This window comes from Salminus brasiliensis, chromosome 9 (genome assembly GCF_030463535.1).
Source record: "Salminus brasiliensis chromosome 9, fSalBra1.hap2, whole genome shotgun sequence".
Taxonomy (NCBI): Eukaryota; Metazoa; Chordata; class Actinopteri; order Characiformes; family Bryconidae; genus Salminus; species Salminus brasiliensis.
In genome coordinates, this window is record NC_132886.1 from 32,518,369 (window position 1) to 32,534,404 (window position 16,036).

General features: G+C 37.5%; 1 protein-coding gene across 2 annotated transcripts in view; it reads left to right on the top strand.

Annotated features, from left to right (window-relative positions):
- astn1 (astrotactin 1) overlaps positions 1 to 16,036 on the top strand; it is a 195,982-nt gene that overhangs the window by 91,244 nt on the left and 88,702 nt on the right. For both annotated transcript variants that reach the window (XM_072688243.1, XM_072688244.1), the window contains 2 exons: positions 7,226 to 7,376; positions 14,882 to 15,048. In XM_072688243.1, coding sequence (XP_072544344.1) covers positions 7,226 to 7,376; positions 14,882 to 15,048 — 318 coding nt within the window. The remainder of the gene's footprint in view (positions 1 to 7,225; positions 7,377 to 14,881; positions 15,049 to 16,036) is intronic.

Below are 16,036 nucleotides of genomic sequence, written 5' to 3' on the forward strand. Positions count from 1 at the left end.
GAGGTTCTTTCTTTCTTAACAAACTGTTACACCCTCTTGCCTTAGTCTCATAACCGTGAGGTATTGGTAATATAATCTGATGTTTGCATTTGCCAAAGTTATTGAGTAGGTAAATGTATTCATCAGTACTTTTACAGCATAGAACAACTGTATGTAACACAAATATAGATTGAGAATTGTACTTTCTAAAAAGGGTTCTTGATTGTAGTGATTTTTTCCTCAGCAATAGCAAACCCTTTTTAGTGGTATATAGAAACAATTTTTAAAAGGTTCTATAAAGAAACCCTTAGGCCCATTGGATTTGCTTCGTATTGTAAAATCTGTAGTAGTTTAAGAGTATTGCCACGTTAACTCTCGATACAATCTTTTTTATTAGTCCCACAGTGGGGAAATTCACAAAAAATGAACGTGTTGCCTCAACAGGGACTTGAACCCTGGACCCCTTGAACCCTCTCTCTCTCTTTTGTTTTTTATATTTTAAAGCTGTTTAAGGTATAAATGCTGCATAGTGTTTTAATGTTGTGGTCTGATTCAAATATTAATAATTTTCTAATAATAATATTTCAACTGTTACCCCAAACAGTATACATATTAAAAGTCATCTTTTTAGATAGAGAGGAAAATCTTCAGTGAGGCAGTGATTAGTGTGACTGTTCATCACTAATGACCCAAATGAATACAGTGTTATGCTCTGCCACCAGTTCACCAGTTGCCACTTTGCTACGGTGTTCCCTTTTACTTTAGTATTCTTCATTATAATGGCCATTATTGAAGGTTAGGTTTAATTACTCCTTGCACCTGTTGAAAGGTACAACCTGTAAATTGCCAGTCTAGTCAGAAAAACCTGGCTTTGTATTGGACATTAAAACTGTTAATTAAAGCTTCCACTGGCTTGCTGTTCCAAGCCCTGCCCGAAAGAGATGTTTTGTTCACAGATGCAGATTTGTCTCAATTTGTTCAAAGTGCCCTCATTACCGAGGAGTGAGGATCATTATATATTCTGCTCTATTAAGATAACATCTTGCTTCCTAACGGCCATCGCAGTCTAGGCTTTAAAAGGTCTTCGCTCTCTGTGGGACTCCTACTATAGCATTTAACTAAGAATGGAGGGAGCCAGAGGTGCACGAACTATAGTGTCCTTCATTAAGTGAGGTCGACACTATAGTCTCCATTAATTATTCCTTAACCGTTTGGCAGAACGTGAAGGAAACTTACAGTAGCAAAATTATCCTTACTTTTTTGCAGCTTAGGCCTTCTGTTTGTGATGTGGATTGCTGAGAAATATGGGTCTTCCGGCTTCAGAAATGCAGAAGTTATTGGATATTTATCCAAAGCCACTAAAATTCCGCTGTATTTATCTGGCTGGTACGATTAACAGTAATGTTTGGAGACAAAAGCAGGATCAATTATGTCAAATTGTGTCTGAGCCAGATTGGTTTGCAAGATTGTCAGAGAGAGGTAGAAAAAACTTTTTTGGAGCTCTCCGTATGAAAGAGTCGAGGACATTATATTTACAAAACAATACAGGCTATTTTTTTCTCTCACCAGGCTAGGACCAATGGCAACAGGCCCATAAATCCTGTCCATTATCACAGATATCCCACTTATGCAGCACCTCTGTGATTTAGCAATCAGGAAGAATATCAGGCAATAAAAGGGCACGCCTTTGGATTTCTATAGTCTGTTGCTCATTAATATTTAAGTAATGACATAAATATGTGGGAAAATTACACTCATACCAAGGTCAGAGCAACTGAATTCACATGTTCAGGGTTTTGGTACAAGTGCTTTTTTTTCTTTTTATAGTAAAGCATTTTGCCTCCACTAAATGTACCACAATGATTAACTCTGTAGCACTCTACTGACTTGATATGTGGACATTTGGATTTTCATCATATATATACACTGATCAGCCATAACATTAATACCACGCTTGTTTCTATACTCATTTCTCGTGTCATAAATTACCAGACTCGTGCATCTACAACCTTCTTTCTGAGAAAGCTCTGTGGCTCTGATCATAGTGAAACCACTCACTTTAATAATCATGAGCAAACCAAACTAAATGTCTGAGGATTAAATACATTTTTACATTATTATCTGCACCTGATAATAGGACTCTGCAGTTAGGACTCTACTTGCTTGAATCTTACCACAGTAACTTGGGATTTGCTTGAAACTTTACTTTACTGAAACTTCACACTTAATACAATAGAATGTACAGGTGCTGGTCATCAAATTAGAATATCATAAAGTTGATTTATTTCAGTAATTCAATTCAAAAAGTACAACTTGTATATTATCTTCATTCATTACACACAGACTATATTAGACTATATATTTCAAGTGTTTATTTCTTTTCATTTTGATGTTTATAACTGTCAACTAATAAAACCCCTTAAATTCAGTATCTCAGAAAATTCATTTTCCAACTGGACTTGGCACCTGCATACAGTGCCAAAGCTACCAGTACCTGGTTTAAGGACCATGATATCCCTGTTCTTAATTGACTCGCCTAAAGAAAATCAATGGGGTATTGTGAAGAGGAAGGTGTGATACGCCAGACCCAACAATTCAGAAGAGCTGAGGTTCATTATCAGAGCCAACTGGGCTCTCATAACACCTGAGCAGTGCCACAGACTAATCGGCTCCATACCACGCCGCATTGCTGCAGTAATCCAGGCTGAAGGAGCCCCAACTACGTTTTGAGTGCTGTATATGCTCATACTTTTCATGTTCACACTTTTTCATTTCTAAAAATCCTTTTTTTGTATTGGTCTTAAGTAATATTCTAATTTGTGAGATACTGAATTTGGGGTTTCATTAGTTGTCAGTTATAACCATCAAAATTACAATAAATAAACACGTTGAAATATATCAGTCTCTATGTAGTGAATGAATATAATATACAAGTTTCACTTTTGAATGGAATAACTGATATAAATCAACTTTTTCATGATATTCTTATTTTATGACCAGCACCTGTATATTTAGAATTTAAACTTAGAAGTTTGTTTAAAAGTGGTTTTGGTGCTGATATTGGAAACTGGAACTTTTGGAGGACAAATCCATTTAAATTTGGTGTAAATCTAACACAGCATTCTGTAATAAGAACATCATACTAACATTTTTCTGCAAGAACATTGCTTCGTTTCATGCAAAACCATGTCTGTGAGAACATTCTCATCATATCAACATCAGTCCATGATCTAAAGCAAAAGAAAATTTAGTTTGTGCAGCAAGACAACAATCTGAAGCACAAGAGCAAGTCCTTTGCTGAATGTCTCAAAGGAAGGATTTGTAGTAGCCAATTCCTGATTTAAACCTCGCTAAGATGCTGTGTCAGGACCTTAAATGGATAAGTCAGGCTTGAAAGCCTCCAGTGTGACCAAATGAATGCAGTTCTTTAAAGAAGACTAGCCCAGAATTCCTCCATAGCAATGTGAAGGGCTAATCTCCAGTTATCGGAAGCATTTGTTTGCAGTAGTTGTTGATTGGGGCACTACAACCAGTTGTAGTATAGCTCATAACATGTCATTTTCTGTAGCAGATCACCCTGTTTTAAGTGCAGTAAGTGGTAAAATGCAGCAAAATATTATATTTTATTCCCAACTGAATGTAGTTTCCTGTGCTCATTGAAAGATAATTGTAAGGACATTCAGCTTTAATTTAATAAACTATCAGCATACAACATGTTCCTAAAATACTACCAAAGCACGACATGGTTAATCTAGGTTAGCATTAGTTAAGTTGTAGGTTAGCAAACTGTTTCTACAATTGCTGCTGCTAAGCAAACCAGTCGAGATGATATCAATTAGTGCTAAAATGGTTATTTGAGTAACTTGAATACTTTGATTACAAAATGTTGGACGCAACACGCCTTCCCAAAACATAAGGTAGTAATAATAAATGCAACAAATGGACAAATTCATTAGCATATAGATTTACTTTTGGAGATTATCGATCCATTTTGTACCTTTATACTTATGTGTACTAATGTTATTTATTATTTATTCTCAGATGGGCTATTGCTGGGGGTACACCCCTTTTTTAATTGAGATACAACTATGGACAAATAGGCTAACCTATGGTTGTAAAGTTGTATTTCATAGTTTTTATTTCCATGTACATCATAAAAGTTCCACGGAAAAGTTGATGAAATGGGCTTAGTTCTAGAGCCAATAAGCCAAAGGCTTTAAGCTTTGATCTAGTGTTTGAATAAAAACCTTTTGTGAGGAATAACGGCCAGTAGCTTGCTTTTATGTTGCAAAACACATTATTGATATAGTTGTTTAAAAACACAAGTATGAATTATCCGATTACTCGATTATTCTATGAAAAAGTCGACAGAATACTCCATTCCAAAAATATTTGATAGTTGCAGCCCTAATCCATGAATACTTTCTCAAAGTACTTTAATAAAAATGCCTGTATTAGTGTATGATGTTGTGGTCTGTTATGTAAATCAGTAAATAAATAATTGAAAATTTTCATATGGCTGATGAGGGGTTATTTGAATGTGGGGGGCTCAAGGCAGAGACTTGTATATCATGTGTGTGTTTGTGTGTATGTATCTATCTCTCAGTGGGGTTTTAAACATCAGTTTTAGGTCTCTGGAAAAAACATGAGGATTCCGAAAGCGGCAAATCTCCAGTTATAGGAAGCATATGGTTTCAATACTTGCTTATTGTAGTATATGGTAGTATAACCAGTTACTGAGTTTAGTGGACAATTATACTTTCACCCTATTCTCTACAAGAAGATGTTGTATTTGAGATCAAAAGATGAATGAGACGATAGATCAGCATTTTTACATGTGGATGTGTTAAACAGTTCTGATCATGTCACCCAATGTATTAGATCACCCAATGTATTAATGGGTTAAACAAAGCACTTTTTTCCCAACTTGTGGTTTCCTGTGCTGTTTGAAAGAAATTTGTGTCTTTTTTTGTGTTCTAAAAAAAGTTTAAAAACATTTTGTGGCCAATTGAGACAGTACAATAGACATCAGTGCCAGAAGCCATCTTTAAACTGAAACAATTGTTTCTTTATGATTATTATTAGTAGTAGTATTATTAGTATTGTCTATATTGTACTATTGCATAAATAATTCTGCTTAACAAGTTCATTTATTTATATTCAAGTCAAGTCAAATTTATTTGTATAGCGCTTTTTACCACTGTTGTCATCACAAAGCAGCTTTACATAATTAGTACTTAATAAAGGACAGAGACAGAGAAGAAAGAAGAAATAACATGAAGGGTCAAAGACCCCCGTGAGCAAGCCAAGGGCGACAGTGGCAAGGAAAAACTCCCTCAGAGCTGGAGGAAGAAACCTTGGAAGGAACCAAGACTCACAAGGGGGACCCATCCTCCTCTGGCCAGACTATTTTAACATAAATGATAAAAATTACCAAAGCAGATACAACAGAAAGTTGATAGTGGTGATATTAATAGTGTCAGACAGACACGAGTCCATCTAGGTTTCGGCAGCAGCAGCAGGCGGGTGAGCCATGGGTGGTGGCGGGTTGGGGGAGACCCGCTGGCCGGACTGGTAGGTGGCAGCTGGTTGGACGCAGGTAGAGGGGATCTCAGCTGGCAATCTTCCAGCAGGTCGGGCTGGGTGGCCATTTACTCGAAGAAGGTAAAAAGAGAAAAGTTAGTTCTAAGAGGAATTTTATGGAGGGCAGAGAATGTTGAGAATCAGCATCTGGGTATGTCTGACGACTCCGGCAGGTCTGATTATCACAGCATAATTAAAAGGAGAGAGCCAGAAGGTAACACGGACACGGGCGCACCCTGAGAACATCAGCATCTATCTGCTCCACCGTCAACAAACCTGAGTGATCGCGTGTAAGCAGCGAGACGACAGCTCCAGCATCTCAGTGTACTACAATTCCCTGGGTCCGCGAACCCCTGGACCTGCAGCCCTTATCTAAGAAACATTATTTACCAAAAGCTAAACTAAACATATAAGTTTTCAGCTTAGATTTAAAGATTGAGACTGTGTCTGAGTCCCGAACATTATCTGGAAGGTTAATCCAGAGCTGGGGGGCTTTATAAGAAAAGGCTCTTCCCCCTGCTGAGGTTTTCTGAATTTTGGGAACGAGTAAGAGGCCAGCACCCTGAGATCTAAGTAGTCTTGATGGTTCGTAATATACAATAAGATCCTGCAGGTACTCAGGAGCGAGGCCATGTAGGGCCTTATATGTTAATAGAAGGATTTAGTAATCAATACGGGATTTAACTGGGAGCCAATGAAGTGCTGATAGAACTGGACTGATATGGTCAAATTTTCTAGTTTTAGTAGGGACCCTGGCTGCAGCATTTTGCACCAGCTGAAGTTTATTGAGGTTCCTGCTGGAACAACCTGACAGTACTGCGTTACAATAATCTAGCCTTGAGGTAATAAAAGCATGTACTAGCTTTTCTGCGTCTTGTAGTGATAAGGAGTTTCTTAGTTTGGAGATGTTACTAAGCTGCATAAAGGCTGTTCTACTAATATTAGCTATATGTTGCTCAAATGATGAATCTGAGTCGAATGTGACGCCAAGATTTTTAGCTGCTAAACCAGGAATGATGGAAGAATCAGCCAAGTCTAACATTAAGTCTAATAGTTTATTTCTAGAGTCTTTTGGACCTAAAAGGAGAACTTCGGTTTTGTCACTGTTGAGGAAAAGGAAGTTATGTGACATCCAGAGTTTTATATCCTTTACACAGTCCTCCATTTTCTGTAGTCTAAATTTATTGTCAGGTTTGGCTGATATATAGAGCTGTGTGTCATCTGCATAGAAATGGAAATTAATGCCATGTCTGCTTATAACTGAGCCCAGTGGTAACATGTATAATGTAAATAACAGCGGTCCTAAAATTGAGCCTTGCGGAGCTTCATATCTTACTTCTGCGTAGTTTGAAGATAAATCTTTTATCTTTACAAATTGATAGCGTCCCGTTAGATATGATTGGAATCATGATAGGGCTGTCCCTGTGATTCCAACCATTTTCTCTAATCTTTCTAGTAATATAGTATGATCTATTGTATCAAAGGCTGCACTAAGGTCTAGTAGGACTAATAAAGATACGTAGCCTTGAACATGATATATTCATGTTTCATAAAACATTGAATCAGTTCCTGACCATTGGGAAAAAAAAATAATTTAGTCATTGGTATTAGGGCACATTGTTTTTTATTGACAGCATGCTGTTTTTTTGTGTGTGTTTCTCAGGGAGGAGCTGATGATCTCCTCATCATTTGACAGTCTGGAGGTCCTGCTGGACTCCTTCGGCCCTGTGCGGGACTGCTCCAAGGACAATGGCGGCTGCAGCCGCAACTTCCGCTGCATCTCTGATCGAAAGCTGGATTCCTCCGGTTGTGTGGTGCGTTATCTTGGTATTAACTGTTTGTTAATGTTTACATCTTTTGCCTTTTACCTGGTACTCTAATTGTATTTTTTCCTTTCCTTTTTCACCATTTGTGCTTATGTTCCCTTTTTGAACTAGCATGACACCACCTTTTCTTTTCCAGTCTTCAGAAACCACTGATACTAATACCGATCCTATTTTTTTCTTTAACACTTTTGCTCTTTAAAACACAAGCTTTAAAGTGAGCAATTTTTAATTGACACATTTTTTCTTAAGATTAGCATGTTATTTTTGACTATTTTGTCACAAGATTGGAAAACATTTTTTTGAATACATTTTCCCTGCCTATAATATCTGATCCATATGTCTATTTATCAGTTTATTTATTTAGTTCGTTATTTATTTATTTATTTATTTTTATAAATGCATATAAAGAATATTCAAGTTAAGACCAGAATCATTACACATAATACCAAAAAGAGCTGGACACATTTCTGAGATAGAAATCAGATTTTGATCTTAACTTTCAATTTAAATTAACTGTATGAACACAGTGACCCAGGAGGAGAGAATTGATCTTGTTCTCAGATGCTTTATAAATACTGTTTATGTCCTCCTGTATGCCTTCGCCTGCTGTTTCAAGTTTTCTGAAAATAAGGATTTGTTGCGTTGTTTTATTCGGTTCATATTCCCTGCTTTTTCACTTTGCTTTCTGAATTTGTCTCTTTAACCTGTGAGTGCTTAGCAGCCATGAAATGAAACAAGCTCTTGTTTCTCTTGCAGTCTGGCTGAGGTATGCTTAAAGTTCTTAGTGTGGTGGGGTTATCTTTATGTAATGTTTTTGGTGAGGATAGGTTAATGAAAAGCAGTGATTGGTTGACTTTTGTGAATGTTTTTGACTGATTCACAATTTTGTAAATACCAGGTGTGCATGCAAGTCTCACTTGCATAAATGTGCTTACATCTTACTTTTTGCACAGTTTTAACTAGAAATGTTTAAGCAGTGCTACAGTGGATTTATATGTGAATGTGATCCCATACGAAGGTCATATATTTTTATTTTTTGTAGATTGCCACAAGCATCCATGTGTATATGCAGTGCCCTCAATAATGGTTTTGAGCCATATTTCCTTGTTATTGAAAGAAAATATGTCTTTGTTCCAGATATTATAAATAACACTATATACATTACTATTTTATTATTGTAGACACTGGAACAATCTTAGGCACTGTTTTTACTTCAGCTGATTTTTATTAATTTTTTTTCAGTTTGTGTGCAGAGTTTGTACGACATGAGTAGTTTTAATAAGATTAAAGCCATCATAGGCTTTGAGCAATGAAGCAAGTGGAGCATGTGCACCCCCAACCTTTTTTAGGGAAGGGGAAACGTATTCTTTTGCACACTCTTAACACTTGGCTGAAGAGATGATTCATTTGAAATCTCATTCCCGCCAGACAGAGGAAAAGCAGTCTTTATTCACTTCTCATTCTGTTTCTGACAGCAGTTTTTGTGTTTGTGCTGTTTTATCACTCTTTCCCCATTACCTTTGATAAAATCTACTTCACATCAAATCTCATGCCTTGATCATTTTTGATATTCTAAACTTTTTTTTTTTATTTCACCTCCTTTGGTGTAGACGCCCTACTAATCAATTTGACACGTGACGAGTGCCTAATCTGACATGGTGAACATTGCGAAAGACAAACATATTATGTAATCTGATTCTGCCAGTAAATAAATGTTAGAGTAAAGATAATGTTCCTGTGAGGTTCCCATTGTTTGGCTTTTTATGTATTTTGCAGGTTTGACATGTTGTTTTTTGCAGATACATTGTTTTTAAGAGATCATATTGTATATATCATCAGCTCATCCATGTGCAGTAAGGAAGGCTACACTGCCAGGCAGGTGAGGCCACTAATTTGCAGCTTTGAAAACATTGCACTTTCTTTAAAAGCTGTTAGATAAGCAGTGCATAGCTTGAGTTAGCATCCTGTAATGGGTTGATTGACAAGCCCCATTTGAGGCTGCCTATATTGATATGAAGTGCTGGGCCTGAAGTCTCTTTTATATAACACTGCAGTGAGAACCAGGGCTGTAAGGTCCTGTGGTTGTCCAGCATATGTCCTAATCTAAAGTTCTGTCTCATACTTTTTGTTATTATTAAAACAGATTGCTTTGCAAAACATCACTCACTCATTGGTTTCTCCTGATGCAAAAATTTAATTACGTAAGATATCAAATATATGTAATTTAATAAGCTTCACACAGTCCCTTTGAGGCATTAACTAATGTGCACAAATTGTATAAGATATTTATGCTCCCTAGATAATATGACTTCAACACAACCAGTTATATTTGCATTTTTCCATTTAATATTTCTGAACATCCTTAGTATAGCCATAACATAGCCATAGTGCAAGTGCAGTTCTCACTGAAAGAAGTTTGTTGTTGATGGTTGTTTTCAACAGTAAACATATAAAGATACAGTTTTTGATAATAATAATATTAACATTTTTACAGCGTTTTTTTTTTTTTTTTTTTTTTTAATTAACATGTCACAAAAGTAGACTATGCAGTCCTGTACAGACCTATTTAGTGTATTTATAACGTTTCAATGGCACTTGATTAAATGGAAAATTGCACACACCTCCTCACGACAACATGGATTCCATCTGTTGCATCTGTGGCTTGATGTTTTGTAATTACCTGATGACGAAGGGTGTGTAAATGATGCCTTGGGCCATCTGATCAGAGAAGCGCTCTCTGGCTGGCTCCCAGAGAGTCCTGTTCCTCGCTAATCAATTAACACCTTGTCTGAGGACGGCAGCACCAGTCTGTGGCGGCCTTTTAATATCGCAGTCTGCGTGAGCGGGCTTTCACTGACCTGCCTTGCTGATGTATGGCACTCCTGGGGAGCACTGCAGCGTGCTCCTTTGGAAGAAAAGTCTGATAATTGCTAAATGATGATGTGATTAATTAGTTCCTCTTCTCCTCTGTCGCAATCTGTATGGAAGGCTGGACTGGGGAGAGAAGGAAGGGAGTTGGAGGCTTTCCATACCTGAGCAAGGCGACCTGTGATGTTAGTGAAAATGGAGCTCTTTGATTTTATGTGCTAGATGGACTGATTCTGGCTATATAAAGCTAACGTGAAAAGAATGGGTAGAGATGATTTTCAAGAACCTTCATTTTTATTGTGAAAAGGTCAACACTACATTACCCGTTTTACTTATTTGCATATTGTCAGCAATACATTCAGAGACTTCAAAGTCTGCCTTTTGAGTAGTTGGAACACGTCCACCTTGAAACTGCACTTTTATTAAAGAAGTACAAAACTATTATTAGATTCACCATGAGTAAATGTGTGCATTTTCAAAATGGAAATCTGAGTACTGAGCTTTTTATTTATCTGAGCACAAATCAAATTATTAAAGAAGAGTAAATTATGCCACATGTCAAGTTGAATGCATATGAGTGTGGAATAGCTGTTCATCATTTTTTCCTGTCCTTTTTGCAACTTGTGGATCGCTTATAGGCCTTCGGTGCTTTTAACCTGACAGCTTTTCAGAAGTGCAAAATGTTTAGCGTGCCTATGGCGCTGCAGTCTACCTCCTGGAGATCAGCCCTCCAGCAGAGTTCAGTTTAAAGCGCAGTAGAACTCACCTAATCATGGTTCTAGTCAAGGTCCAAAACACAAGATGTTGAAACTATACTTTGTTGAAGCGGAAGTCGGTTACCCCTGTGCCATGCATAGTTCTTTAAGGCAAGATTTAACTTTGGGTCATTCTTTATGGTGACAGGTCCCACCTGTAGTGCTGTCAGGGGCACCTTATCATCCCCCTCCATCACAACACCCAGTTCCTTTTGTGCCCAAAGCCATCCTGGCTCCTACTGTATTCAGACTACTAAGCAGTAAGTTCTTGGTCACAAAAGGTCTAGTGAGTGCATGGCGCTGCAGAAGAGAGGCTGCGACACAGCAGGTGGGCAACACAATGTTTTTTTTTTTCTCTCAGATCGGATCAAAAGGTGGATTTAAAGCAACAATCTCTATCCATCTTTGTTACTGTCTGATGCACCACTGCCACTTTTAGCTGGGGCATGCTAATTTGCGACTGTAATTCCCAGAGCGACCTTTGAAATATAACTCCAGTTCTCTTGCTGACAAGGACTGATTTTGAAGGACACACCCTGATAAATAATCTTACATTCCTGATTGCATGTGCATGTGATGGAGTTTGCTGCTGCTGTTGAGGTTGATTGAATTGCATGATATTTGGTTGGTGTTCTGAAATAAAGGTAGGGAATTTCACGGAATAACTCAAGAACTGCTTAACGTAGAGATGTCGTTCAAATATCGCGTAGGTCTTGTAAAATTTTATAATGGGCCACTTTGACATCACATTTAAACTGGGTTGAACCAGCTTGAACCAGTTCTTCGTGGTGCTAATGTTAAGTCTCACTCTCTCTCTCTCTCTCTCTCTCTCTCTCTCTCTCTCTCTCTCTCTCTCTCTCTCTCTCTGTTCCTCTCATTATAACTTTTACTAGGTTTTCGAAAAAGCCTCTGTCTATCCCTCTACAACTACACCACCCACTCAACTTCACAAACACAACACATTCCACACCACACACTTCTGTTCACATCACAATCACAACACCACAGCGCAAACACTATATGCACTAAACAGTTCACTCCACACCACAAATGCAACACCAAACTAACATCTTTGTAATCGTATTTAATTCTATTGCAAAACCTTAGCAATCACCTGACGTGCAACCAGTAAACGCCAACATAGTAACAACTTACTAACTTCTTAGCAACTGCCTAGCAACCACTGCTTATCTTCCACAATGGACACCATAGCAACCACCTAGCAATGCTAAAGCAACCGTTTAGGATACATGCTTATAAACACTGCACATTAACAACTTAGTTTGTTCACAAACTTTCCAGTTATAGTCAATATTATATTTCTTCATACTTGCCACTGAAGTTTATATGTTTCAGGATGACCGATACAGATTCTCCCAAATAGCTTGGAATGATATCTTTTGACATTGACTTCCATTGCAAAGAAGGATTTTACCTCCTGTATACCTACAATATGCCAAGTCACTTACTGTAAGTTCTGATGTGATTCAATGGGAACAAGTAACATTTACAATTTGCATTTACATATTACTGTCGATTTAAATTACACATTGCTGGTCCTGGCTCATGTGAATCTCACATACTGAAAACATAGATTATGCAGAACAACATTGCAAGTATAAATTATTATATTATTAATCCATTATAGAGACGTGTTTGAGGCTCTTATAAACATAAGAGCCTCAAACACATCTCTGTAATGGATTAATAATATAATAAAATGGAAATGGAAATACATACTGTTCTGCTTAATACATTTAATGTTTTATTTTGTTTGTTTCTCACTCAATAAATATATATATTATTTTCTTCTTGGGAAATAAGAATAAAAGTATGCTATCACCATGAATTAATATAATAGTAAAATTATACTGGAATAAATATCCAATAGAAAGATGTGTATTAACCCCAAAGGTACAGACAGCAACTGACCAGGTCAAGTTAAAATCTGAATCAAAAATAAGAGTTGAATCAGCTAGGATCCTTTTCACTAGTTTCTTTTCTTGTATGTTTGCACTCTAAGCCCCAAATATGAAAAAACTTTGTGGATTATAATGACGAGCCCTATGTATTATCTTCTCTCATATAATTGCTTTGACTCCGCTGACCTTCTAAGTTTATGGTCACAAATTGAAAAAGCAAATAGAAGGCTCAGATCCAATCACTGTAAATGCTCAGTTGACCCCTGTTCCATCAAAGTGTATCACATTTCAGTCTTCTGGAAAAGGCTGTTAAAAGATATAAAGGATTACTTTTTCCCCCCACTTTAAGCTAGTATGCTTGTCCTAAATTGAGGTCCATAAAGTGTGTGTATGTGTGTGTATGTGTGTGTGTATATGTGTGTATATGTGTGTATATGTGTGTGTATGTGTGTGTGTGTGTGTGTGTGTGTGTGTGTGTATTGTGCATATTATAACAGATATTTCCATTCTGTTTCCATTCCATTCTGCCTCTTGTTCACAAAAAGTTCATGTCAAATATTTGTTAATAATTGTGTGCCACATGCTTAACATTTAGCTGATAAATTTCTGCATTTCTTTTGGGATCAATAAAGTGCTTCTATTGTATTCTATTCTATTCTAAATTGTTTATTATGGAAGCTGTTGCCAAATGACAAAATCAATACACATGCATCCAGGGCAAAAGGTGCAAAGCATGTTACCAACACATGAGCTTTGATATGGCTGACATAAATGAGGTCAAGAGTCAGTCAATGAGGTCAGGGAACACATAATTTACTTCAAATCTGCTGCTAAGCGCATGGGAAGCCACTTGATGGAGAGTAATATCACACTGTGAAGGATTGGTTAAGATTTTTTTTAGGCTCTCAAACCTCCTGGAGGAGGCATTATCTTTTAAATTATGAGGCTGAGGGGAACAGTTTTACCAAGAGAGGACTCCTTAAACACCCAGATTCCCTAAATGTGTTACAATTTTATCCCTGTAGTGAAGATTTATCAGGTTTGTCTCAAATCAGCATGTACTGTAATCGAACAAATTGTCCTCTTGCTGACCTCTTATTTTAGCCAATTGTAGGAGCATTAAAATATTAGAACTATTCAGAAATGGAGGACAGCCAGTTATAGCACTTGAGTGCCACACAAAAGCATAGTGCTCTGCACACTTCACAAAGAATTTATCCCAGCATGCTCTTGTTTTTTTCTTTGGAGGCAGGCATCTTGTTGAAATCTGTGGGCACCGACCACCGGAGAAAGAATTTGAAATTTATATCCTAATGCCCAAAGGCACATGAGAATTTCATCCTATTCTCCAAGCAGGGCACCTAGTACAAATCAACCCATCAAATTCCCCTTTGAAGCTGGAGCTGACAGAAAACATCATGTGGATCTGGCTCCACAGTGCTGGGCAAAATTGCTTTGGGAAATGCAAGGGACAGTGTGAAACTGAGAGAGCAGGTGTTGAGTTGCAAATGTTGGGTAACCTTGTGCAGGTTTTACTGTATCACCACATGTAATTACAGCCTCAAAATGTCATTATAAAGCTAAAAGAGGGAGTTTCTTTTGGAGTGTCTTGACTATCTCTAGTTTGTCTATCTATTGGGATATTGGTCTATGACTTTTTAGGCTCAGTGTTTTTCTTGTGCAGTGTTACTTTTGAAAGAGCTGTGTGGGTAGGTTTGGAGTCTAGCCAAAAAATTTAACTGCATATGAAATGTACTGTACTGTATTAAAATAAATAACAAGGAACCCTTTTACATTTTGCACTACATTGCCAACATGGTGTGTTGTGCTCTGTTTTTTTATGCAACCTGCTTTTTATAATATTAAAATAGCAACTTTATCTTTGGTTAAAAAAAGTGATTTTGACTTGGCTTTATAAGTTTTCCTGTTTTCTGTTGTTGTTCCTCAGTGCCCTCCTGGTTTGAGCCCGATGAAGGATGGTACTGGTTGCTATGACCATCACATTGGCATCGACTGCTCAGATGGATTTAATGGAGGCTGTGAGCAGCTGTGTCTTCAGCAGCTTGCTCCCCTGGAGGAGGACCCCACCCTCTACAATATCCAGATGTTCTGCGGGTGAAAACACTATTGCGAACACATTCACACACCTTGCAGAACACTAGGCCTCATTCACCAATATTTCTCTTTTTGAGAAAAGTCCTAGCAAAAAGCACATCAGATTCATGATGTGTTGAAAAACACAGAATTGTGTTCACTGCTCATATAATGCTTGATCCTATTGTCCTTCTTAATTAAACAAAACATTTGTATAGGCTTTGTGAGAACTGTGTAAGTGAGTTTTAGGAAGGAAATTCTTTGGGTTGGTGAGGAAAGCCCATTGCATGATCTGGCCCACCCGTTGTTAATTTATGACCTTACTGCAACAACTCATTCTAATCTGTTGAACCTAGAAGTAGGCTACCTTGCTCATTGTAAACGATCTTGGCAGTAAGTGCCAAATTTCAAGCTTTCCTTAAGCCTCATGTTTCTTGTTCAGTCCGTGGCTTATAAAATGCATTAAAGCTCTACTTTAAAAGCGCAAGACCCGCAGGTGCTCTGTATCTAATGTTTCATTTTAAATATTGATAGCTGTATTACTAAATATGCTTACATTGGCAGATTTTGTCACACATCTACAGCTTTGGATTTCTTCCTGCTCAGAATGACTTTACCAGAGATTTTTTCAAAGCAGGATTCCAAGGATGTCTGAGCTGAAATTTAAACCTGTTATCTCTTAAAAGCTAGGATTAGGCTCCATTTCTGTTCGCATATCTGCCTGAGTGAGACCTGAAGTGCCCTCTGATCAGATTATTATTGATTAAGCTGACTGTTTGATTAGTGCAGGTCACTTCAGTTGCAGCACACCTTTTACTTGTCTTTTCAGTCCTTGGAAGGTCATTAGGGCAGATAAATCGAGATGGGTGGTTGGCTGCCTTATCAAAATGCAAAAGTCTTTTTGTTCGGTGTTTGTTCTGGCACAACTACGCAGTGCACCAACTGCCTGTTTTATAGATAATGCTAGTGTACACAGCAGTGGAAAATTTAAAGTGGTGCAAGACTTTGA